A 24,039-nucleotide genomic window follows, 5' to 3' on the forward strand; every position below is an offset into this window, starting at 1 on the left:
TTACTTCACCTTAGGACCCAAGTGAGCTAAGCAGATGTTTAGAGAGAATTCACTCAAGTTGTGAACCTGCCGGCTCATGGACCCAGATCCCCGGCAGAGCAGCACGGGGTTTGGCTCAGAAGCCTCTTGGGGACCTAACTGCACATTAATGTCAAAAGAACACATGTGAGCTAACAAGTTCCTGCCTATCTGGGGCTTGGCTTTCTTTTCTTTGCCCACCAGGTAGCAATTTCTGATTTTCAGTGTGTTTAGGTGGATATTTGTGTATGTGCGTGTATGTATACACACATTTTTGGTTTATGCATATATAGACACATATATATATGGTGGTGGGAGGGGAGAGGAGGTGGGAGGCAGTGGAAGGAATCAACATATTTTCTCTATCACCACTTCATCCTGCATGAATGACTCGGGGACATACAAACATGGAGTGCTAGAATAACACAACACCTAATACATGAGGAGGAGGAAACATGGGATGCATTTCCAAACACTATGCATACCCCCAATTATTTTTAATAAAGAACCAAGCACAACAGAATGATTTCCACACTGTCACTCTGCCCCTCTGCTTTGCTCTCGTTCTCCAGTGCCCACTCAAAGGCTAGAAAGTGCAGACCACAGAGCAGCAGAGAAATAACAGCTAACACTTCTAAGTGCTTGCTGTGTCCTGGGCACAGTTAGAAAAGTTTAATGTTCATGCATCTTCACAAGCTCCCTATGAGATTCTCTTCTTATCCCAAATTACGGATGAGGCAAATGAAGTTCAGAGAAGTTAATCATCTCCCCAGGGTCACGAGACTAACACACAGTGGAAGCAGACTTGAGCCCAGTCGGGCTGCTCCCAGAACCTGCTCTTCCTCACGCTCCGCTTCCCTGTGAAGAAGGAAAGCAAGAGGATGGCACAGCTTTCCCTCAGCCTGCCCCATGTGCCCAGAGACTCCCTGAGGCTAGAAAAAGGACACGCTAGAGGAGCAGGAAACCACACATTGCCAACCCTGATACAGACGAACAGGCAGAGCCGGGGGCCGGATGGAGGATGAAGAAAGAGGCCTGAAGGCCTCATGCTTGCTGCTGTCATGAAGAGAGGTCCACCTGGCCCTGGTTCCCTCCCTCCAGAGCTGGTTTGTTCTGCAGGGGCAAGGCCTATCATTAGACAGCCACATCACAGGGTTTAGGCATGTGGTCTTCAAAAGGAAAGGCAAATGCAAAACAAGGTTCTCGTTCTACATACGAGGAGGTTCACCATCAAACTGCAGCTCTGAAGACCATTTCCCAACTATCTCAGGACAGTAACCCGCCTCCCTCCTTGGCATTTCCCCACTTGAAAACACAAGTCCAATTGTGAATAGCAACTCTGAACTCTGTCTCCCACCCTACTGCTCCCTCTGGCCAATTTCCTGGCAGGGGAAATTTAGAAATCTGCCTTAAATGAAGGTGCTCTCAGAGGGCAAATCTCCTTCTGGGGATCCCAACTCATGGATCCTCATGGGCAGGTTAGAACCAAGATCTCTGCTCTTTCCTTCCCCATTAACATATGGTAGGATACAGCTTTGACATTTCCCTCTAGACACCCCTTTTCTGTGGGGAGTGGGGAAACAGAGGCTTGCAAGCATAGTCCTCAGACTTCCAGGTCCTCTGTCCCTCCTCTTCTCTGGCAGTCTGGCAGCCCCCATGTTGTGCCCTCCTATTCTGGCTGCCTCCAGAGACCGGGTGCTACCTCCCACCTCTGGTCTTTGCAGTGGGGCTGGCTGGAGGCAGCATCCTCAGAGATATTACCGTTTCCTTTAATCTGGATCCTTACCTTGGGGAATCTTTCCTTGTATACATGATTCATCATTATTATTTCACTGTCAAAGGAAACTGGTGACCGTCCAGGACTAAATAAGAAAGAAACAAGTGTGTTACGTTAGTGCCAGGGAACCACTGAGGAGAAAGATGCCCATCCCCAGAGCCTGTGCCTGCCCACTGTCTGCAGCACCCATACACTCCCACCTTCAGGAGTGCTGAGTTCCAGAGCCTCCTTATTCCTGGAGCTGCCAGTACACTTTCTTCAGCTCAAAATGGTGTCACTTGGAGCTAGACTACCTTCCTGTAAGAGGCCTGGCCTTCACAAAGACCTCTGCCAGGGCCTGAAAAGGCCTAGCCAGCAGGAGACCACTCTTGAAGCCACAAGAGGTTCTTCTAGGATCCCCACCCCCATAACAGGACTCTCTGGGTCCTCCTTGCTTTGGCCAGTGGGGTTGGGCACACCCCCAGCATGTTCCAGGAATCAAATTAAATCAAACCACCAACCATCAAAACAACTAGAGGAAGACAGTCTATACCTGTATCTCTTCCAAACAAGCTGCAGCCAGTGGGGCTGACCTAGCTCTACCTTGGGGATGAATGAGGCCAGTCCCGCCAGTCTGTTGAGGACCTGGGCCATCTAAATCTTCCACTTTGGCCCACATGTGGTTATATCCTCGTAAAGGATTTCAAAGTCTGAGCCACACAACTGAATGGCTACTTGGGTCCTGCCCAGTTTGATGCCCCCGACCTGTGATCCCAGTTGAGTCCAGAGCTGCTCTTTTCTGCCTTTCCTCCCTGCAGTGGCCCTGGTCCGTCTGCTGCACTAATGCACATTACCAAGCATTTTAAGAGTAATCCTCAGGGATTCCCAGAGGTACTGCCGTCCTCTCAATCTCAGATGTTCTAACAGGTGCGCCTGTTTCTGTGCGGACTGAGAAGGGCACCAGGATTCGGGCGTTCCTCTGTGGCACTGGGCCCCATGCTCCCTTGTCTGAATGTCTGACCCTGTGCACTGCGTCCCAGTCATTACTGTCGTCAACCTAAGCTTGAACCAGTCTTTGTGGCCCGGCTCAGCTCACTCCCTGACACTTGCAGCCAACACTACCCGAGGGGACTCTTCCTGGGAGGCATTACTCCTTGGCCCCCACCCTCAACATGTTGGCCACTTTAGTATTTCTCAGGGGCCCTGGAAAGCTGAGCTCCATCTCTGAAAACCCTGCTCATTGCAGTTTCCACCTTCTTCTTGAACTTGGAATTTTGGCACAGATTTACCACCTAATGCCAAAGAGAAGAGCTGACTGAATCCATGGAATACACAGAGAAATCAGGGGTTAAGGACTGCTTGGTTTGATGAGCCCTAGTGATTCAGGGAGATGAGACTGATTGAGATGGCCATTTAGTTCTTCTTTTGCGATGGGCTTCTCCCCAAGTCAGCCACAAGTGTCCTCAGAAGCAATGTTTTCAGTTGGCCGAGTTATATATTCTGGGCCTCTGGGTTCTTAGCCAGGTAACCATCAGGAGGGATGATACCATTATTCTCCCATAACTGAAAAGAATCCACAGTACATTTCTACTGCCAACTACTTTTAAAGGGAAGAAGAGGGACCCCCCCTGAGAGCATCATTAGGCACCTCTCAGTGGCAGCGGGTGGTGGGGTGAGCTGAACTGTACCCGAAGCCAAAGGGCTTGAGCCTCCCTGGGCTTGACTCATTCAGGCTGTGCCATGTGCTAGGCCAGGGGTTGGCAAATTATGGCCTGCAGACCAAATCTGGCCAGCTGCCTGCTTTTATAAATAAAAATGTCTGTGGATGAGTCCACACAACAGCAGAGTAAGTAGCTGCCAGAGGTGGTATGGCCTACAAAGTGTGAACTATTTACAGTCTTGCCCTTTATGGAGTAAGTGTGCCAACTCCTAGGCTCTGAGGACAAGCTGAGCTCCAGCGGGGGAGGGCCCCTCACCTGAGGCTGCGGGAGCGGGGCCGCAGGGCGGGGGACTGCCGCCCCTCCTCATCAGGCACACTCTCTGTGCTGAAATGCTTCGTCAAGAAGTGCAGCTCATCGGCCGTGGGCTGGAAAGGCAACTGGTGCAGCTTCTCCTGAGAGGAGCACGACGACTAGAGGGGACATTAAAAAAAAAAAAAAAGCATTAGAGACAAGTGTGAGGCAGGCCAGGAGCGGAGGTGGGCTGAGAATGGTGAGGGGCCCCCAGTCAGTGTAAACCTGAAGTCAGCCCACAGCGGCAGGCTTCCCCTCCACGGGGCACGATCCTGTCCATCTCTACCCCTCAGGGCTCTCAGTCCTGATGAAGCCGAGATACTCTCCTCTTTCCTGAGTTTTGCAGGGGGTCAGACCCAGACATTCATGAGGTGTCAGAGTTCCCCGACTCCCTAGGGGTCCTCTTTAGGTGGCAAAAAGCAGATTCTTCTGCAAGGACCCCTTACTTTCGTGAAGCTTTTGGCTAGTTGGAATGGCAAGTAATTAATAAGCCATGCTTCCTGGCTTCTTTGGCCATGTCCTAGGAATGCTCGGCCTACAAATGACATCCTGGTAAGTTCTCCTTCCTACAACACCTTGGAGAGCCCTGGGGGTGCTCAGCAACGCTTCCTTCAGGTAGTTAACCAGAGGGCAACTGGCATTGCTGAGGCTGTGACCACTTCACCCAGGCTCTAGGGATACCAATAGGCAAGAAAATTCAGCAGGGAAGAAAATTATTTTCAGATCTGCAGCTCAAAGATTAGACTTGACCTGAAAATAGGTAAGAGTTCTAAACATGGCCTGATGACTGAGATTAAAGCTAAGCCCACTGGAGTCACAGGAGACAGTGAGAGGGAGGGGGCTGTGCTATCAGAGGCAGCCCACAGTGCAGCCATTGCCGTGGCAGCCCGGGTCGTGAACCCCCCTTACCCGATCAGACCGGCTACAACAGCAGCCAATCGAACACTCTTGGCTCAGTTCTGCTCACCAACTGATGAAGGATCTGGAGTTAAATGTCTAAATCCATTTACACTCAAAGCTGCAGCACCACACTGAGAGAACTCTGAGGCCACATGTAAGCCTTAATACCAAGTGAGAAACCAGAATTTTTTTGACTGACAGTGCACACTTCTCTCATGGAATGCTATACTAAATAAAGTTGTAAACAGCTGGTGGGAGGTTTTCACAGGGCTCTGTCTTGGTCACGTTTTTTATAAATGGTTTGGACAGAAACTGTAAAAAAGTATCCTCACTCAACTGCAACTAACGTGAAGCAAAGTTGGTATTTTAAGGTATTTCAACAAAATACGCTGAAGCAATGGGTTGGGTCAATTAAAATTTTTTGAACAGGAATCTATATACATAATAAATACATGACATTTACCTTGGATCTAAAAAAAATCATGGTTGAGTAAAGGATTATGGGAAGGGATATTTACTAGGGAAAGATCTGAAACTAACAGCTGCAGAAAGACCAGTGAGATCTTTGGATTAACCTAAGAGTAATATTTAGGACTCTCCTGCAGGTCCAGTGGTTAAGAGTCTGCACTTCCACTGCAGAAGGCATGGGTTGGATCCCTGGTCAGGGAACTAAGATCCCACAGGCTGTGAGGTGCAGCCAAAAAAAAAAAAAAAGAGTAACTCCTTTTACCTGCTTTGGATTTATGAATATAGACAAATTGATCTGAGAAGACCTAAAGAATGGTGGAATACAAGGGAAATGGGTCACCCAGTCTGTGGCTTGCAAAGCCTGAAATATGGCCCTTTACAGAAAGTGTTTGCCAATGTGTCATCCTGCCTTCAATTAAAAGTTGCTCAGTGAGGAAGTCTCATTTTAGCATCACTTGTGCACAGCGGCAATAGGATATCTGTTGTGTTTTAGGCTAAAATCTTCTCTAAGAAGTTTTAGAAAGGAAAAGTGAAAAAGTTGGAGGATACATGTCCTTTGGGACATGGGAGGGGTTACCTGCTCTTGACTGCAGTTCTGGAAATAAAATAGGGGAGCAAGGGAACTGTGCTCAGGAGTCCCTGTGCCCAGTCTCATGGGCAAAGAAAAAGTCCATCCTCAAGTCCCCCTCGGACTCCACTAGGAATAACTGATGCTCAGAGACAAGCTGGTTAACTCTTTCCAAAGGCATGTAATGGATCTGACTATGGCTGTTAAGGGCCACCAGACCTCTGCCCCACTCAGCCTCACCCCAAACAACCTCTCTGAGCTGGGCTTTGGAGAAAAAGTTGAGAACCATTTCACAACACCTGTAGGGCGAAGGAAGTACAGCCACAGATTTGGCTACTTACTGAGACGGTAGAACTAGGGGTGTTGGTTCCATAGCCTGAAGAAGGCAATGAGGCCAAAGACCAGCGCCGTCCATCAGTCCTATGTAAGAAACGAACGTTAGGCAGTTTCTACCAGACCCCACCCTGAGCCCAGGACCTGCCTGTCTTTTGATCAGTTTTTGGGGGCAGCTAATTCACTGGTGGGCTCTTTCTTGTCTCAAGACTGTACTGCTTGGTCCAGCACATGCTTTCATATCTCTCTTGTACATGGGGCCTATTGTTCCGTATTTCCCACTGAAAGACAGACATCTCTGACTATAAAGGAGTCCATAACTTTAAATAAGAACATCTGTTATGCAATACTATGATTTTGGAATAAACATCTTTACACTCTCAACTTATTCACTTCTAGCGATGACAGAGGATCCCAGCTAAAGGGTACATCACAAGGAGAGAACTGCCACTGAAATGCTAGTTCCTTTCCTAAAGGCTCCACATGAAGGGCCCTTTGGGGTGCCCCAGGCCACTGGGTTGATAACCAGGAAGAAATGAAACTACCACTTGGGTCTGAGTATGAATCAATAAATGGCAAATAGTCAAAGGCTACCCAGGACCCATCAGGATTGATAAATCCAATCTTTGAGAATGTTTGCCAAAGAGTGACAGCAACCTGATGAATGAGGAGTGAGGTGGTATAGTCTTGGCTGTATATGAGACTCTGGGGCAGGCTTCCAGCTGCTCTTTAGAGGATATGCCTGAAGCTCTCATTACAGAGAACCACAGTTACCTGCTTTGCTGTAGAGAGGAAAGATCAAGCAAATATTTGGCTTGAAGCTTTTATAACATGGACAAGTGATTCTTTCCTGGATTACAGGATGTACTGTAACAAATGTTGTTTCTTGTGGGGCTTGGGGGTGTAGCCTGCTCTGGTTGAAGTTAGAGGAAAACTTCTTTGAACATTAGCAATGGAGGACCTTCAGAAGTTAAGTTCAAAACTCTCAATCTCCAGAGAAAACATTAAGACCCAGAGATCAGGGTGGATTGTTTTGTTCCAGGCTTCACAGTTAACAGTGGGTGGGGTGAGGCATGAGAGGAAGAAGCAAAAAAGGAATCAATCTTGCCAGGGCTTTTCTTTTGGAAGCACTCCCCGCCACCCCCAGCAACACGGAGCAGCTTTTCCTACTAGGTTCTGTTAGGGGACAGCCGGGGGTTCCATGCCACATGCACACAACTCAAAATTCATGCCACCCAGGCAGCCAGTCCTGCTGGAACCTAGTCTCTGAGACACAAAATGTCCAGGAGCCTGCTCAAACATGATGTTCTCTCTGACCTCTCTGCTTGGCCCTGAGAGCTCTACACAAGAAAGCAAGTCAATTCCTAGAAAACAGAGCTCAGTGAAAATGGAACTAGTCTAGCTCAGGGAGGCATGTCCCAAACCCTTGTCAGATACACTTCTCCACAGATGACTTTTCCTCCTTCACAAGGAAATGGAAACCAATGGCATGGCAGCAATTTTCCTATAAACTGAGGAGCAGGGACCACCAGAGTCAGAAATGCCACTATAAGGAGGCCTCTGTGTCCTCTGCTGGGTCATCCACTGGGTGACCAAGGAAAGCTGTGGGAATGAGGGTGACTTGTCTCTTTGCTCAGAAGCTTGGAACTATTTATCAAATCCTGCCTCTAAGCATATGAGCATGGAGCCTTGGTTCCAGCAGGCAGAGGGCGCTCCCTTAGGGCCTCTTTGCTAGAAATGAAAGGCCAAATGTCCAAACCCACAGTCAGAGAAGACTCATCACACCCAGTTCTCACCAAGCACAAGACCACAAACCACACTGTCTGGCCATGCACAGCAGTTTCCCAGCCCCTCCCCGTCAAGTCCGCTATTACCTGTCTGCTCTGTGGCCATGGCTGTGGTGGAAAGACATACATTAAAGTGAGAACCAAAGGGAACCAGAGGGATTGATCTGTCTGACCCCTGGCATTTGGTCTAGCTTGGCAGAGGCAAACCTTTTGTTTAGGAATGTGCAAAAGTTAGAAGTGGAATTGTATGACTAACAGGTATACCCCTAGAGTTTCATTACATCTGCCTTTTGTGTGAAATTCCAAACTAATGCAATGCTATAAAACCCAAGCTGGACTTCAGTGACAGGAAACACAATTCCTGAGGACTCTGTTTGGCAGGATTGACGTCTTCTTCCCCTCCCCTATCAATACCTAACTGCTTTCCCACCTCTGTCTGGTAAGGGGACAGCCTAGGTTTCTGTCTTTGACTCAAACTTTAGGCCACCTAGCACAGACCTGCGTGGATCTCAGTGGTAATACCAAGCCTCAGAGTTCCCAGCTGATCTATTCCGAAAGCCCATGCAGGCACAGGGCACCAGTGGAACAAGCTCTTCCCTCTGCCTGGATTGGTCTACACACCTGTGTTCTCACTTTCAACATGGCAGGCTCCTTCTTATCCTTCAGGCTAGCTTAAAGGTCAGTTCTTCTTAGAGGCCTTATGACCACCCAGTATAGACTCTCCAGCCTCATTCCCTTCCTACTCTTTTAGGCAGCATCATGTTCTTTCCCTTTATGGTGCTTATCACAGGTTATAACTATATACTTGTTCATTTGCTTGTTCATTATTCTTCCCCACCACTCATTCAATCAGTAAGCACCGACTGAGTGCTTATTATATACCAGCAGACATATTTGCAACATGTTAAGGCATCTCTATTAAAGGTGCTTTGATTCTGGTTAAGAGGAAATGGAAAGCAAATAAGAAAATACAGTCAGCCCCCCTTATCCATAGTTCTGCATCTGCAGATTCAACCAACAGTAAATCAAAAATATTCAGGGAAAAAATAATCCAGAAATTTCCACAGAGCCAAACCTGAATTTTCTGGGTGCCAGCAACTATTCACACTGTATTTAAAACTATTTACATAGCATTTACATTGTATTGGGTATTATAAGTAATCCAGAAATGATTTAAAGTACAGAAGAGGATGTACAAAGGTTATACGCAAATACTATGAGCCTTAAACATCTGTGGATTTTGGTATCCTGGGACCAGTTCCCTCTGGATACCCAGGGGTGACTGTATCAGGCACTGAAAAGTACTAGTTTGAACATCAAACTGGATGCTCTGCTGGAGAATGATGAGGGACTTCTTTATACTATATGGTGAGGGAAGGCGTCTCTGGAGAGCTGATGTTAACTAAGCGAAGACCTGAGGGAACAGCATTCCTTCAAAGGGAGCAACAAGTGCACAGACTCTACTAACTCCACTAAGTTTCTAGAAAGTGAGGGCTCTGTCTGTCCGGTTCCCACTAAGTACCCACCCTGTGCCCGGGCTTACTGGGTGCTCAGTAAATATCTACTGAATGAACGGGAAATGACTCAGTATAGAGGACAGTCCTAGGTCCTGCTGTCCCAGCTCTGAGGCGAGAGTTCACACACAGTCAAGGCAGCACGTCTGGGACAAATGAGACTTTCAGCCGGGCTGGAAAGGCAGATGCATCCATCCAGCATATTCCTATATTGAAAACATTCCTTTTCTGGAGGTCTTAATGACAAAGACTGGCTCTAATCAAGAACAGCTTTAAAAATAAAATCAAAGAACACGAACTCTGCCAAGCAAGAATTGTAGAGATGTTCTGAAAAGTAAATAATTTGTATAAGAAGACTTGGCACATGGATGGACTCCTGTCAGTCAGCTCAGTACTTCTCCAGAGGCCAGAGAAGTACTGGCAGATAGCCTGGCAGTGGGCTGAACTGTCAAGCCTGCTCCCACGTGCTGGAGACAAGTTCATGTCACTTCCGGAAATGAATGAAATGTGAGGAATACAAGCATGGCTTTTCATCACACCAAATCACACCAAATTCATGGGGGTATAAGTGAAGACCTGGTAGTCTCTTTATCCTCAAGGAGAGAGGCTGAGAACTAGAACTAGCTGAGTTAGAGGAGGAAAAGTGTAACTTTGGGTCCTCCTGGGAGAACAGCCCATCTTCTCATTAGCACAGCTCTCAATCGAGAGTATAATGCTTCAGAACATACCCTCAGGAAACCAGGGATTTCTGTTTAAGATTGTAAAATAAATCCACTTCTAATATCTGCTTGCCCATTCGAACACTCAAATGCAAACACCTATGGTGTTTGGAAAACAAAGGTTGAACAAGATAATTATGACCTGGGCGAGGAAAGCAGGAAAAGAATTTTGATGGCTGGCAGACCGAAGGTAACATACTTAGAAGGGCAATGTCTCAAAGGAGGAAGCTGACATTTAACTGACATTCATGCAAATACCACACATGTTAGTCACTAGTCACAGAAGAGTCTATCAACTTACCTACGGGCAGGAACAAAGGAAAAGTGAGCAGGTGCATTTGGAGAGAAATTCCGGGGACTATCCAAAGGACTGTTACCTGTAAACAGGGAAAGTAAAAGAAATCCTCTGTGAGGTTTGCTTCTGGGGAAGGCTGAGATGACAACCTTTAGAAAAGAAATCATCCCCTAGCACCAGCAATGAGCACATATGGTTATTTTTCCAGGCCCACCATTAGTTTAATGACTCTCTCTTTGCAAAAGTTTGGCAGCCCAGAGGGTTTTCCCTTGTTCCCAAGTTGCCTATAACCCATCTATGCTTCTCAGACATCTGTTCTAGATCTAGCAGCAACTTGACAATTTCCTGTCCTCCTTGGAACATCTCAGGTTCCAATCTGCCTAGTCAAGTTAACCCAACTTTGCAAAGGCTTGAACTCATTCAGGGCAGAGCACACAGCCAAACACTCAAACACTTCTCAAAGGGCAATGGGACTGCTGGTCTGAAAGGCTCTTGCACATATATTCTGCACAGTGCATCCAAGGGGCTAACCCAGAAATATGTGTGCCTAGGGGAAAATGAAGTTCTCAGGTGGGGACTTAGGAGAGTGGTGCTCCTTAAACAGTCCATACACAAGGTCCCCAAGTCTGCAAAGCATGCCCAACCCTTTCACAGGGTAGGAATTATCTCCATCTCCTTGTTAGTTTTCACATGTCCCCTACAACTTGTAAACTTATAGCTCAGAAGTTTTGAACAAAACTGTGTGCTTCGGTTTACAATAGCCAGTACACGGAAGCAACCTAGATGTCCATCAGTAGACAAATGGATAAGAAAACTGTGGTATATATACACAATGGAATATTACTCAGCCATTAAAAAGGATGCATTTGAATCAGTTCTAATGAGGTGGATGAAACTGGAGCCTATTATACAGAAATAAGTAAGTCAGAAAGAAAAAACACCAATACAGTGTATTAGCGCAAATATATGGAATTTAGAAAGACAGTAACGATGACCCTATATGCGAGACAGTGAAAGAGACACAGATGCAAAGAACAGACTTTTGGACTCTGTGGGAGAAGGCAAGGGTGGGATGATTGGAGAGAACAGCATTGAAACATGTATATTATCATATGTGAAACAGATCACCAGTCCAGGTCTGATGCATGAGACAGGGCACTCAGAGCTGGTGCACTGGGATGACCCTGAGGGATGGGATGGGGAGGGAGGTGGGAGGGAAGGTCAGGATGGAGAACATATGTACACCCATGGCTGATTCATGTGAATGTATGGCAAAAACCACCACAATATTGTAAAGTAATTAGCCTCCAATTAAAATAAATTGAAAAAAAAAAAAAAACAGCTGTGCTTACCTTTGCTAAGGACCACGATTGCCAAATCTAAGCCTGCCATACTTCTGTGGTCCTATTGCCAGCTGGGGGCTGGTATTTAGGAGAAGCTGTCAACATGTCTCTACCCAAAAAACCATGTTGAAGTAAGCACCACACTCCATGATGTGCTGATCACTCAGCCAGTCCCTGCCCACCACCCCACTTCTGTGCTCACCTCTATGAACCCACACTAGCTATGAGAAACAGCAGCTACCCAGGGACCTGATAATTCAGCAGGCCCTGGTTTCTTCTTGGACAATTTATTTTTTGTAAAGGGTATGATGTTCCAAAGTGCCATGAAGCTGCCCATGAGTTTCTCATTATCTTCATTCAACAGGCGTGGATAGCACTCAATGTCTTTCTGTACCGATCTTCCGGGTGGCTCAGACAGTAAAGAATCCACCTGCAATGTGGAAGACCTGCAATATTGGGCAGATCCCCTGGAGGAGGGCATGGCAACCCATTCCAGTATTCTTGCCTGGAGAATCCCCAAGGACAGAGGAGCCTGGCAGGCTACAGTTCATGGGGTCGCAAAAAGTCAGACACAACTGAATGACTAAGCACAGTACTGATCTTAGAAAAATCAGTCTCTCAAACAATGGCTCCCTACCCTGTGCAGTACCTCTGTATCAATTATATAAAGGCACTCTCTTTAGGAGAACTAATGAAGAAGAGGCATTTTCAGCTTCTACGCATCCCCTTGCCAGGGAGCCCTAGTGAGGTGCACAACCTTATGTAGTAGATCTGCTCTCAACTCAGTACCAACTCTGGGTTTCCTGTGTGTTGAGGGCTACCTCTTATGGTTTATCCTACCTCCTGGCTAGCACATGTCACCAGGGTGTGAGAAAAGTGATTTAGAATAGCTGTTTCCTTAGGTAGGACTTAAAAAGAATCAGGCCTCCTCAGAATTATCAAGGTCTAAAAAACTATATATATAAAATTCTTTTCAAATAGTGTCATCTCAGAGATTAACAAGTGCCCTCAGTTTGATCCCTGACATGTAAAGCTAGATGCCCTTTGTTGGTTCCCCAAACCACCAATCTAAAGCCTCAAGGCCCTGAACATGAGTATCCTACAAACAATGGCCAGTCTTCCAAGGACCAGGTGTGGTGATGGTTATTGAAAAGAACACGAAGAATCTTCCAGGAGCTCACAGCAAAGCTAGGGATTCACAGAACACACACATGTCAGAAATGCCTAATACTAAGAGGAAAAAAAGTTGCAAATAACAACAATAATAAAAACCAGCACATCACTGAGGTGTGTGACAACTTCAAGCAGAATAATAATCCTTAAAGGATAAGAGAGTGGAGGATGCAGAAAACATATTTGAAGAAATAATGGCTGATGGTTTTCTAAATTTGATGGAAAAAACTATAAACCCATTTTATCTAAGAATCTCTAAGAGAAAGAGGAAGAAATATATACCAAAGCACATTACAATCATATTGCTCAAAACTCATGATAAAAAGAAAATTCTTAAAAGTAGTTGGGAGGCAGATTGAGGGGGGTAGGAAAGACATGTTTAGACAGGAATAAAGATAAGGATTATAGTAGACTTCTGACTGAAAATAATGCAAAAGGATAATGAAATAACATCTTTAAATTATGGGAAAAAAACACAAATCCTACCAACCTGGAATTCTATACCCAGCTACTGTGTAATAAAGAACCTGGTTGCATTTGTCCCCAGTTCCTAGGAATGTGCCTCTAAATCTTTGCAATTTCCCAGGTGATAGGAGTGTCTTCTTTATTCATGGTGGGGCCAGACAGTTTATGCAAATATGATGAGGAACCAAGAGAACAGAGAGCTGAAGCTTTAAGCCATCTGATACTACTCTGGCCTCCAGGGGTGCCAAAGACTGAGTTCAATCACATAGCTGATGAATTAATCAATCATGCTTACTTACATAATGAAACTCTAGTAAGGACTATGGACACCAAAGCTGTGATGAGTGTTCCTGGTTAATAATACTCTGCATATTGTTACACATCAGTATGCCAGGAGAGTGAAGCATCTAGACTTCATGGAGAGAGGCACCAGAAACTTCACACATGGGACCCTCCCAGACTTCACCTTAAGTGTCTCTATTTTGGGCTGGTTCTTAATATATCTTTTTTGCTATAATAAAACTGTATTTGTAAATATAGTTCTTTTATGATTTCTGCAAGTCATTCTAGCAAATTATTAAATCTGAGGAGGCAGTGGGAGCCCCGAACTTGTATCCAGTTGGTGAGAATTATGAGTGGCCTGGGAACTGCCAATCATGCAAGTGATGTCTAAAGTAATGACAGTTTTGTGGAGGACTGTGGCCATAACCTAAGTTCTGCCCAATTCTGGGCAGTTAGTTTCAAAAATCACTGCACCAGTGAAAATATTCTTAAAAAAAAAAGGTGAAATAAAGATACTTTCAGATTAAAAAAGCCAAACAAAATCCTCAACAGAAGACTGCACTACAAGAAATAGTTTCAAAATGTCCTTTAGGCGCAAGGAGAATAATACCAGATGGAATATGGATCTACACGAAAGAATGAAGAACACTGGAAATGTTAACTACATGGGAAAATATCTAAGATTTTTTTATTATTATTTAAATGTCTTTAAAAAATAATGCTTAAACAAAAATAACAAGGTAATGTGAAATTTACATCATATATGAAAATAAAAAGGGTGAAGACAGTATAAAGGCTGGGAGGGTAGAAACGGAATAGTATTATTTTTATGCTACATGTGAAGTGGTTTAATATGGTGATAAAAATGTATATTATACATGCTAATCCAACTACTAAATAACAAAGAGTTATAGCTCATAAGCCAATAGAGGATGTAAAATAAAATTAAAAAACAGTCCCAAATGAAAGAGCAAATAAAGAAAAAAACAGATGGTACAATAAGAAAATAAATAGGAAGATGACAGATTTAAACCGACATTATCAACAACAATAGTGAATGAAATAGTATGGTATTGGTGGTGGTGGTTTAGTCGCTAAGTCATGTCCAACTCTTACGACCCCATGGACTGTAGCCTGCCAGGCTCCTCTGTCCATGGGATTCTCCAAGCAAGAATACTGGAGTGGGTTACCATTTCCTTCTCCAGGGGATCTTCCCGACCCAGGAATCAAACCTAGGTCTCCTGCATTGCAGGCAGATTCTTTACTAACTCAGCTACAAGGCACCAATTAAAAGACAGAGATTACAAGCAATAAATGTTGGAGAGGGTATGCAGAAAAGGGAACCCTCTTACACTGTTGGTGGGAATGCAAACTAGTACAGCCACTATGGAGAACAGTGTGGAGAGTCCTTAAAAAACTGGAAATAGAACTGCCTTATGACCCAGCAATCCCACTACTGGGCATATACACCGAGGAAACCGGAATTGAAAGAGACACGTGTACCCCAATGTTCATCACAACACTGTTTATAATAGACAGGACATGGAAGCAACCTAGATGTCCATCAGCAGATGAATGGATAAAAAAGCTGTGCTACATATACACAATGGAGTATTACTCAGCCATTAAAAAGAATACATTTGAATCAGTTCTAATGAGGTGGATGAAACTGGAGCCTATTATACAGAATGAAGTAAGCCAGAAAGAAAAACACCAATACAGTATACTAACACATATATATGGAATTTAGAAAGATGGTAATGATAACCCAGTATGTGAGACAGCAAAAGAGACAGAGATGTATAGAACAGTCTTTTGGACTCTGTGGGAGAGGGAGAGGGTGGGATGATTTGGGAGAATGTCATTGAAACATGTATAATATCATATATGAAACAAATCTCCAGTCCAGGTTCAATGCATGATACAGGATGCTTGGGGCTGGTGCACTGGGATGACCCAGAGGGATGGTACGGGGAGGGAGGTGGAAGGGGGGTTCAGGATGGGGAGCACGTGTACACCCGTGGTGGATTCATGTTGATGTATGGCAAAACCAATACAATACTGTAAAGTAATTAGCCTCCAATTAAAATCAATAAATTTTTTAAAAAATGTAAAAATTAAAAAAAAAAAAGTCACACACACACAAAAAAAGAGCCCACATTATATTTAATTGCACTGAGCAGTTCCAGCTGTATGCAACAAATTCTAGTAAATTCTCTTTTGATTATTATTCTATTACAAATATTTTCTATTTTCCTTGTTATGACTTCTTAGATACATTCATTATTTAAAAGTGGATATTTATTTCCAAATACATGGGATTTTTTAGAGTATCTTTGATATTAATTTCTCACTTTGAATTAATCTCTCATGAAATGCTTTTTTCTCTGCAATCACCCTCTGTTTTTTTCAGTCTTCTAACTTCATTGAGGCTTTCAATGGCCAAGTCAAAGATTTCTCTTGGGAAATGTCACGTTGCACTTGAAAATACGTTGGTAATTTTCAACTATCTTTTGATATTGACTTCTAACATTATCCCATAGTGATGAGAGAACAGATTCTATGATTTCAATACCTTTAGACTATGAAATGCCTGCACCTTGTTTTATGCCCCTGGATACGTTCCAGCATCTCCTAGTTCACAGTCTATGGGAACTTGAATAGAATTTGTATCCTACTGTTGTGTGAAAATTGTGTAAGTCTTAATTATGTTGAATTGGTTAATAGTGCTTTTCAGGTCTACTATATCCTTCTACTTCTCTGTATATTCATTCCATTAATTTTTGAGAGTTTGATATTGAAACTCCAACTAAAAGTCTTAATTTATCTACTTAAAAAATAATTTCAATATATACTGGAACTACATGTAACTTTTTTCTGTAAAAAAGACCAGAAAATCCAATAAAAGAAATCTGTTTTTTTTTTTTTAAATGTTAGTGTGGTATTGGTGAAAGAACAGACACATAGATAATGGAACAGAACAGAGCACCCGGAGATAAAGAAATGCAACTATATTCAACTGACCTATGACAAAGGAGCTTAGTCAATTCAACAGAGAAAAGATAGTTTTTTCCATGAATGGTGCTAGAACAATCAGATGTCTGTATGCAAAAAAAAAAAAAAAAAAACCAACAACAAAACAAAACCCACAGAAGAATCATCTAGACACAACCTTTCACAAAAACTAATTCAACATGGATCACATAAATGATCCTAATGTAACATCTGCCTAAATATAAAGCACAAAACTATCAAACTTCTACAAGATACATAGGGGAAAAGGAAGTGACCCTGACTTTGGTGATGAATTCTTAAGATATGAAACCAAAAGCACGATCAACGAATAAAATTAATAAATCGGCCTGCATTAAAATAAAAAGCTGCTCTGCAAAACACACTGCTAAGAGAATAAAAAAGATAAGCCATAGACTGGGAGAAAATATTTGCAAAACATGTTGTATTTTGGATACAAAAGACTTATATCCAAAATAAACAAAGAACTTTTAAGCTCAACAATAAGAAACAAACCAATTTTATAAGGCGAAAAAGGTCTGAACAGACATCTTACCAACGAAGATACACAGATGGCAAACGAGCACAGGAAAAGTTGCTCAACATCATTTGTCATAGGGAATCATAAATTAAAACCATAAAGGGATACCCATACACATCTATGAGAATGGCTAAAAAACTGACAATATCTAATACTAATAAGGATGTGGAATAACAGGAACTTATTCATTGTTAGTAGGAATGCAAAATGGTATAGCCACCTTAGAAGATAGTTTGGCAATTTCTTATAATGCTAAACACAGTCTTATTGTATAATCCAGCAACTGTATTCCTAAGTAATTACTCAGTTGAGTAGAAAACTTCCTGTCCACATAAAAACTTGCACACAGAAGCTGATAGCAGCTTTATTGATAAGTGCCAAAACTTGGAGCAGCCAATGTATCCTTTAGTAAGTGGGTGAATATAACTGTGGTACACGTAGACAATGAAATTATTCAGCACTAAAAAGAAATCAAGTCATAAAAAGATGGAAAATGAATGGAGTCTAAAGGCAAAAGGAACTAGATATATTTACTCTAGTCTATAAAGATGCTTCCCATGGGAGTATGGGGAAAACAATTCTGGCAGTGCTACTGTGTACAGTGGAATTGAAAAACTAAATATATATGGATAATGGGTGGCTGGAGCCAAGTTTTCATCATTTGAGTGGAAATTTATAGATCAGCAAGGGGTAGTAGTAAAGAATCTGCCTGCCAATGCAGGAGATGCAAGAGACATGGGTTCTATCCCTTGGTCGGGAAGATCCCCTGGAATGGGAAATGGCACCCCACTCCAGTATTCTTGCCTGGAAAATTTCATGACCAGAGAAGCCTGGTGGGCTACAGTCCACGGGGCTGCAAAGACTCAGGTACAACTGAGCACCTGAGCACACATCAACCAACTTGACCTAACTGACACTTAAAGAACATTACCAAACACATTCTTTTCAAGTAAACATGGAACATTTACTAAGATCATATTCTGGCCCATAAAACAAGAAGATCCAATAAATTTTAAAGAATTCAAGACATACAAAGTATGTTCTGTGAGCATAATGAAATTTAATTAGAAATCAATAATAGAAAGACCTCTGGAGAATCTCCAAATATTTGGAAACTAAACAACACACTTCAGAATAATTTGTGAATCAAAGCAGAAACGCAAAGGGAAATTAGAAAAGTATTTAAACTAAATAAAAATGAAAATATGTCAGTTAAAGCAGTTTGATAGCAAGAAAAACATATCACTAAATAAATACCTGTACTAGAAAAGAATGAGGGCCTTCCCTGGTGGTCCAGAGGTTAAGAATCTGCCTTGCAATGCAGGGGATGCAGGTTCGATCCCTGGTCAGAGAACTAAGATCCCACACGCCACGGAGCAACCAAGCCTATATGCCACAACTACTGAGCCCATGCCACAGTTAAAGAGTCCATTAGCTGCAAGGAAAGATCCTGCATGATGGAATTAAGATTGGATGCAGCCAAATAAATAAATATTTTTAGAAAAAGAAAATTCAGTTCAATGACCTCAGTTTTTATCTTAAGAAATTAGAAAAAAGAAGAGCAAATGAAACCCAGAATAAAGGAAATCACAAAAACAACTGAAGAAATCAATTAAAAAAACAAAGAAAACCTACTTAACCTGAACTATGTATGTCCTCTTTCTCCTCTGGTTGCCTATATTTGAACACTTGATGGCACTTACCAGAATTAAGGGCACCATATGGTATACATCTTTGTTTCAGTGTCAGTGAGGTAAGTACTTATTAATTTATCATTCTCTCATAGGTCAGTTGGTAAAGAATCTGCCTGCAATGCAGGAGAAGTGAAGTGAAGTCGCTCAGCTGTGTCTGACTCTTTGCGACCCCATGGACTACCAGGCTCCTCAGTCCATGGGATTTTCCAGGTAAGAGTACCAGAGTGGGGTGCCATTTCCTTCTCCAGGGGATCTTCCCGACCCAGGGATCGAACCTGGGTCTCCTGGAGAAGGAAATGGCACTCCACTCCAGTACTCTTGCCTGGAAAATCCCATGGACAGACGAGCCTAGTGGGCTATAGTCCATGGGGTCGCAGGAGTCAGACACGACTTGGCAACTAAACCACCACCACCAAGGTTTACACATCTGTTCATTAGAACATTTTAGAGTTGGTTCACAATTTAATGTCTTATATACCAAACATTGCCAAGATCACAGAATGGAAATGGCTTGCAAGTTATGGGAGTAGTCACCAGGATATATCCAAAATCAGGCCTCTAGGTGTAAGACTGTAATCTCTGGCAAAAAGCATCCCTGTTTCAGGGGTAAATAACAATGGATTCCTACCACCTGGAAGCTGATGAAATAATAAACTGATTATAACAAGTATTCCTCCCAAATGGCCAGGCTCCAACATATTTTTCAAAAAAGATACTATTCTGACACCAACTGCGTGTACTTCAATTCTGACACCAACCTCAAAGAGTTAGTACAGACCCAACAGGTTAAGGGCAAAGTCCTTAATAAGACTGCCTCACTTTATATACCAGCCATTTATCTTGGGAGGAGGGAGGTACCTGTACTTCTGACCTACTGCCTACAAATCTGGAGGTTTCCATGCCTGCCTTCCTTCCAGCTACAATAATTCACTAGAACAACTCACAGAACTCAGAAAGTGTCATATTCATTATTACCGTTTTATCAGAGAGGATGCACACAGGTGAAGTCAGGAGAGGAATGCAGAGCTCCTGTGCACCCTCCTCGTGGAATCTGGGTGCGTCCTGCTTCCTGGCACAATAAATGTGTTCACCAACCAGGAAGTGCTACTATGAGATTTGGTGTCTACAGTTTTCATTGGAGTTTCACTACGTAAGAACAATTGATTAAATCACTGGCTAAACAATGAACTCAATCTCCAGCTCCTTCCCCTCCTCATGAGGTTGGGCTGAACCAAAGTTCCAACTCTCTATTTATGTGGTTGGTTTTCCTGGTGACAAGACTCCATCCTGGAGCTATCTAGTGGGCCACCTTGAGTTACTTCACTGGCATAAGACTTTCTCAGAAAATTCCAAGGATTTTAGACGCTCTGTGCCAGGAATCTGGGATAAAGACCATAGAAATTATTTATTATATAGAAGCTAAGGTCTAAAATGTTTGTGCCTTTTTCTCTACTTTCCAATATTCATTTTACCAAGAGACCAAAAATCACTAGTATGAAGACTATGACAGAATAAAATCAATATAATTTGAATTGGTCTTCTTTTGAGGGAAGATCAAGATGTGAACATTTTGAAGAAAATAATTAAATTGATTCTTCTTATTGACTTACATCCACAATTCTGGCTCTAGGGGGGAAAAATTACATCATTGAGAGTAACTTATCCTTGAAAACAGCCAGAAATCCCTCAACAAGGACAAAAAATCTGATAGAAAACCCAGCAGCCCAAGAAGCACGTTTTTTCAACTTCACCAAGCAGTTGGAAGAAATAGTTAAAAGACAAGCAATCATCCATCCCAGAGAAACAAGTTATAATGAAAGATAAATGGAACTGGGAGCTGTTACCTACAAATTGGCACTTGCCATCTCCCTCTACAAGGACCAAAGCATGAGCCTCCGCAGCTGCTGATCATCAACATCCCCTGAAAGGGATTCAGGGTGGAGATCAGAAACGAGGCAATCTGTGTTCTGGGAAAAACTGGCATATAGTTAGGTATTTTCAAGAGAAAATTTTATGAGTCCAGTTCATGCTGCAGTTTCTCCTCATATCTAGAAAAGCACTAAAATCCTTCATGGTGATGACTGTTCCTCATGACCAGCAGTAACTTTAACAAGACTAGCAGAAAACTTCTGCAAAAATATATGCTTGATTGCATGTTTTCCCTGCTTCACCAAAATCACATATACACGGACCTTTCTCCCCCATCTCTTTGGAGCAGTTTATCCAAGCTATCTGAGATGTTATTTCCTGGGCTACAGTCCTCATTTTGCCCCAAATAAAACTTAACTCACAACTCTCACATTGTGCATTTTTTTCAGTTGACAGTGCAATCAGCTGACCTTGAACCAGTTGCTTCATTTACACAGTTTAACTAGTAATAAAGTAATATAATTATATAGCAAGCACCTATATGGATACCATCCAGGTTAACGATGCCATCTTCCAGAATGCCTTCTTCTAGTCAACTTTTCCAGTCAAAGCACCTCCCTTTTTCCATTAAAGGTTAACACCCTGACTTTTATGGGAATCATTTCTTTACAGCTTTACCAACTAAATAGGCATCCTTAATACCTGAGTTTAGTTTTTCTCAATTAAAAAAGTTGAGATATAGGGAATTTCCTGGTAGTCCAGTGATTAGGACTCTGTTCTTCCACTGCCAGCCCAGGTTCGATCCCTGGTTAAGGAATTAAGATCCCACAAGTTGCGGTGGTGTGGCCAAAAGAAAAAAAAGGATACAATTCACATGTAATAAAATTCCTTTTAAAGTACACAATGTAGCAGTTTTAGTACATTCACAAAGTTGTGCAAACATCACCACTATCTACTTCCAGAACATTTTTATGACTCAAAAAAGAAACTGCAACTTTCCTCATTCCCCTCACTCCCAAGACTCTGGCCATCACTAACCTACTTTCTGTTTCTATGGAATCACCCATTCTGGACATTTCATAGCAATGGGATCATACAATATGTGACCTTTTGCGCTCTAGTTTGTTTTTAAACTTCACCTAAGAAAATGCCAAACTGGTTTTGCAAAATAGATTACCAATGTATGGTTCCACCAGTAATGCTTAAGAGCTCCCACTGTTTCATATACTTACCTACACCTAGTTCTGTCATTTTAATTTAAGCCATGTTTGACGGTAATAGAATGGTATTTCATTGTGATTTTATTTTGCATTTCCATAATAATCAATGAGATTAAAGTATCATTTCACATATTTATTGGCCATTTAGATTGCTTTTGTGAACTACCTGTTCAAGTCCCTTGGCCATTTTCTAATCATACTATCTTTTTATGTCCTTTACAAAAAACTCTCTGTATGCATTACCAATTCTCTTTCTGTCCTTTTTAAAAAATAAATATGTTCTACTGTATATCTTCTAAAAGTTTAGTGTTTTGGTTTTCACATTTAAATATACAATTTATGTATATCAAATTTTCATATGTGCACTTTAAATATCTTACCATTTTATTTATTAATTATATCTTACAGAAGCTGAAAAAAAAATTTTACCATTCACCTGGAACTGATTTTTGTGAAGTAAGAGCTAAGTCTTTCAATTTCCCCATATGAATGTCCAATTGTCCCAACGTTGCCGCTGTCATATATCAAGTGGCCACATATATATGGATTTCTTTCTGGGATCTTCTTTCTTCTTCCCCTAAATCTATTATTCTCTTCAATTTCATTTAAGGGTATCATCACTCATTAATCATCTGAACAGGAAATCTGGAGACAATTAGTTGTAATTCCTGATGATCTGACCACATAACTTTTCCCTTCTAGTACTACTCCCTTGCTTACATCTTGACAATGGCCAGGGCCTCTAACTGGTCTTTTAAAAATGCCAGCATATCTTTACTTTTGTATTTCCATGCATCCTGGACATATATTTAGTATAGCCCTTAAAAAATTAGGTGAAACTTGACTGTCCCTGTGGACACAGCTTTCCTTGCAGCTTTCTCAAGTAATGACTGCTTGCTGTCACCCTCCCCTTTGTACCACTGGGCCTTAAACATGGGGTAGTACCCTGCTGGCTCCTCATATTCTCTGCCAGGCACTCTCCAGCCCTACTTCTCTCTTGAAGTCAAGATTAATATATTGACATGCCCATGCCAGTGCCTAAAAGGCATCTCAAACTTAACATATTTAAGGGTTCCGAGGACCTGAGGTCCTGGAATCAAATGACTGATTTTGGAGGGATATTTCTGATGGCATAGGAGAAAGACTGGGTTAGTACTTGGAGAGAAGGAAGAAGGAAACTAAAATTATGGAAACAAAGTCTAAATATATAGTATAGGACATATGTGACCAAGGAAGTTTGGAGGAGAAACTCATTGGAAGATAGGTTCAAAGAACTGAAAGTCCTAAGAACTGAAAAGAACCTCAACATATGTGTATTCAAACTATCAAGAATAACAGAGGAGTTAGAACTGAAGAGTAAAAGTGAGTCAAGAACTAAGATGTTTACAGCTGCAATGATGGTATTTAATGATAAGCGATAGTATTTAATGGTATGAGAGTCAAAGTTTTGGGGCCTAGGAAGAAGAGAGGGGCAATACTGAACAGACAAGAACATCTACTCTCCCTTCCAGGCCCACTGATCAGAGGTCAGGGGAGGGGTAAGAGGGCAGCAGACAGCCAGTATTCTAACCCTTCCCTCTTCCCCAGGAGTTCATTAGAACTAGACTGATGGACTGAGTCCAAACGGTACACTGGAAGTCCTCAGAGTCAGAGAGGGATGAGAAAAAAGGTCAGAACAGGAAATGTTCAGAGATTTACAGAACTAGGAGTGTAGGAGATAGAAGGCTCAAATATCTGGGGGTTCCTGTCAGCCAGGCATAATGAAATTAGCCCATAGTGGATTCAAGACAGATACGAGATGGGAAGACTGCAAGTGTTAGGGAGTAAAGAGGAGTGGGTTACTGGAGATTGCTCTTGACCCTGCATGACAGGGGCTAAAGGCTTAAGGAAGACACACTTTTAATCCCACTATACCAGTTTAGAATCAGATGACATGGAACAAACATCATATAAATACACCCACTGACCTGTTCATCTTACTCTGAAAATTCGATTCACCAAGTTCATGCCTACACATTTTAAGACAGTCTTTTTTTTCTCAGACAGTCTTTATGCATATACATACTGGGA

At 42.5% G+C, this 24,039-nt stretch overlaps 1 protein-coding gene across 9 annotated transcripts in view; it reads right to left on the reverse strand.

Moving 5' to 3' along the window:
* The window catches only part of MAST2 (microtubule associated serine/threonine kinase 2), a 211,437-nt gene that overhangs the window by 19,884 nt on the left and 167,514 nt on the right, over window positions 1-24,039 (reverse strand). For 7 of the 9 annotated variants that reach the window (XM_044945062.2, XM_025288817.3, XM_044945068.2 and 4 more), the window contains 5 exons: window positions 10,377-10,452; window positions 7,930-7,950; window positions 6,064-6,142; window positions 3,751-3,905; window positions 1,805-1,880 (listed from right to left, as the gene is read on the reverse strand). In XM_044945062.2, the coding sequence (XP_044800997.2) occupies window positions 1,805-1,880; window positions 3,751-3,905; window positions 6,064-6,142; window positions 7,930-7,950; window positions 10,377-10,452 (407 nt within the window). The remainder of the gene's footprint in view (window positions 1-1,804; window positions 1,881-3,750; window positions 3,906-6,063; window positions 6,143-7,929; window positions 7,951-10,376; window positions 10,453-24,039) is intronic. The other 2 variants (XM_044945064.2, XM_044945063.2) reach the window with 1 other exon arrangement.

This window comes from Bubalus bubalis, chromosome 6, assembly GCF_019923935.1.
Source record: "Bubalus bubalis isolate 160015118507 breed Murrah chromosome 6, NDDB_SH_1, whole genome shotgun sequence".
Taxonomy (NCBI): domain Eukaryota; kingdom Metazoa; phylum Chordata; class Mammalia; order Artiodactyla; family Bovidae; genus Bubalus; species Bubalus bubalis.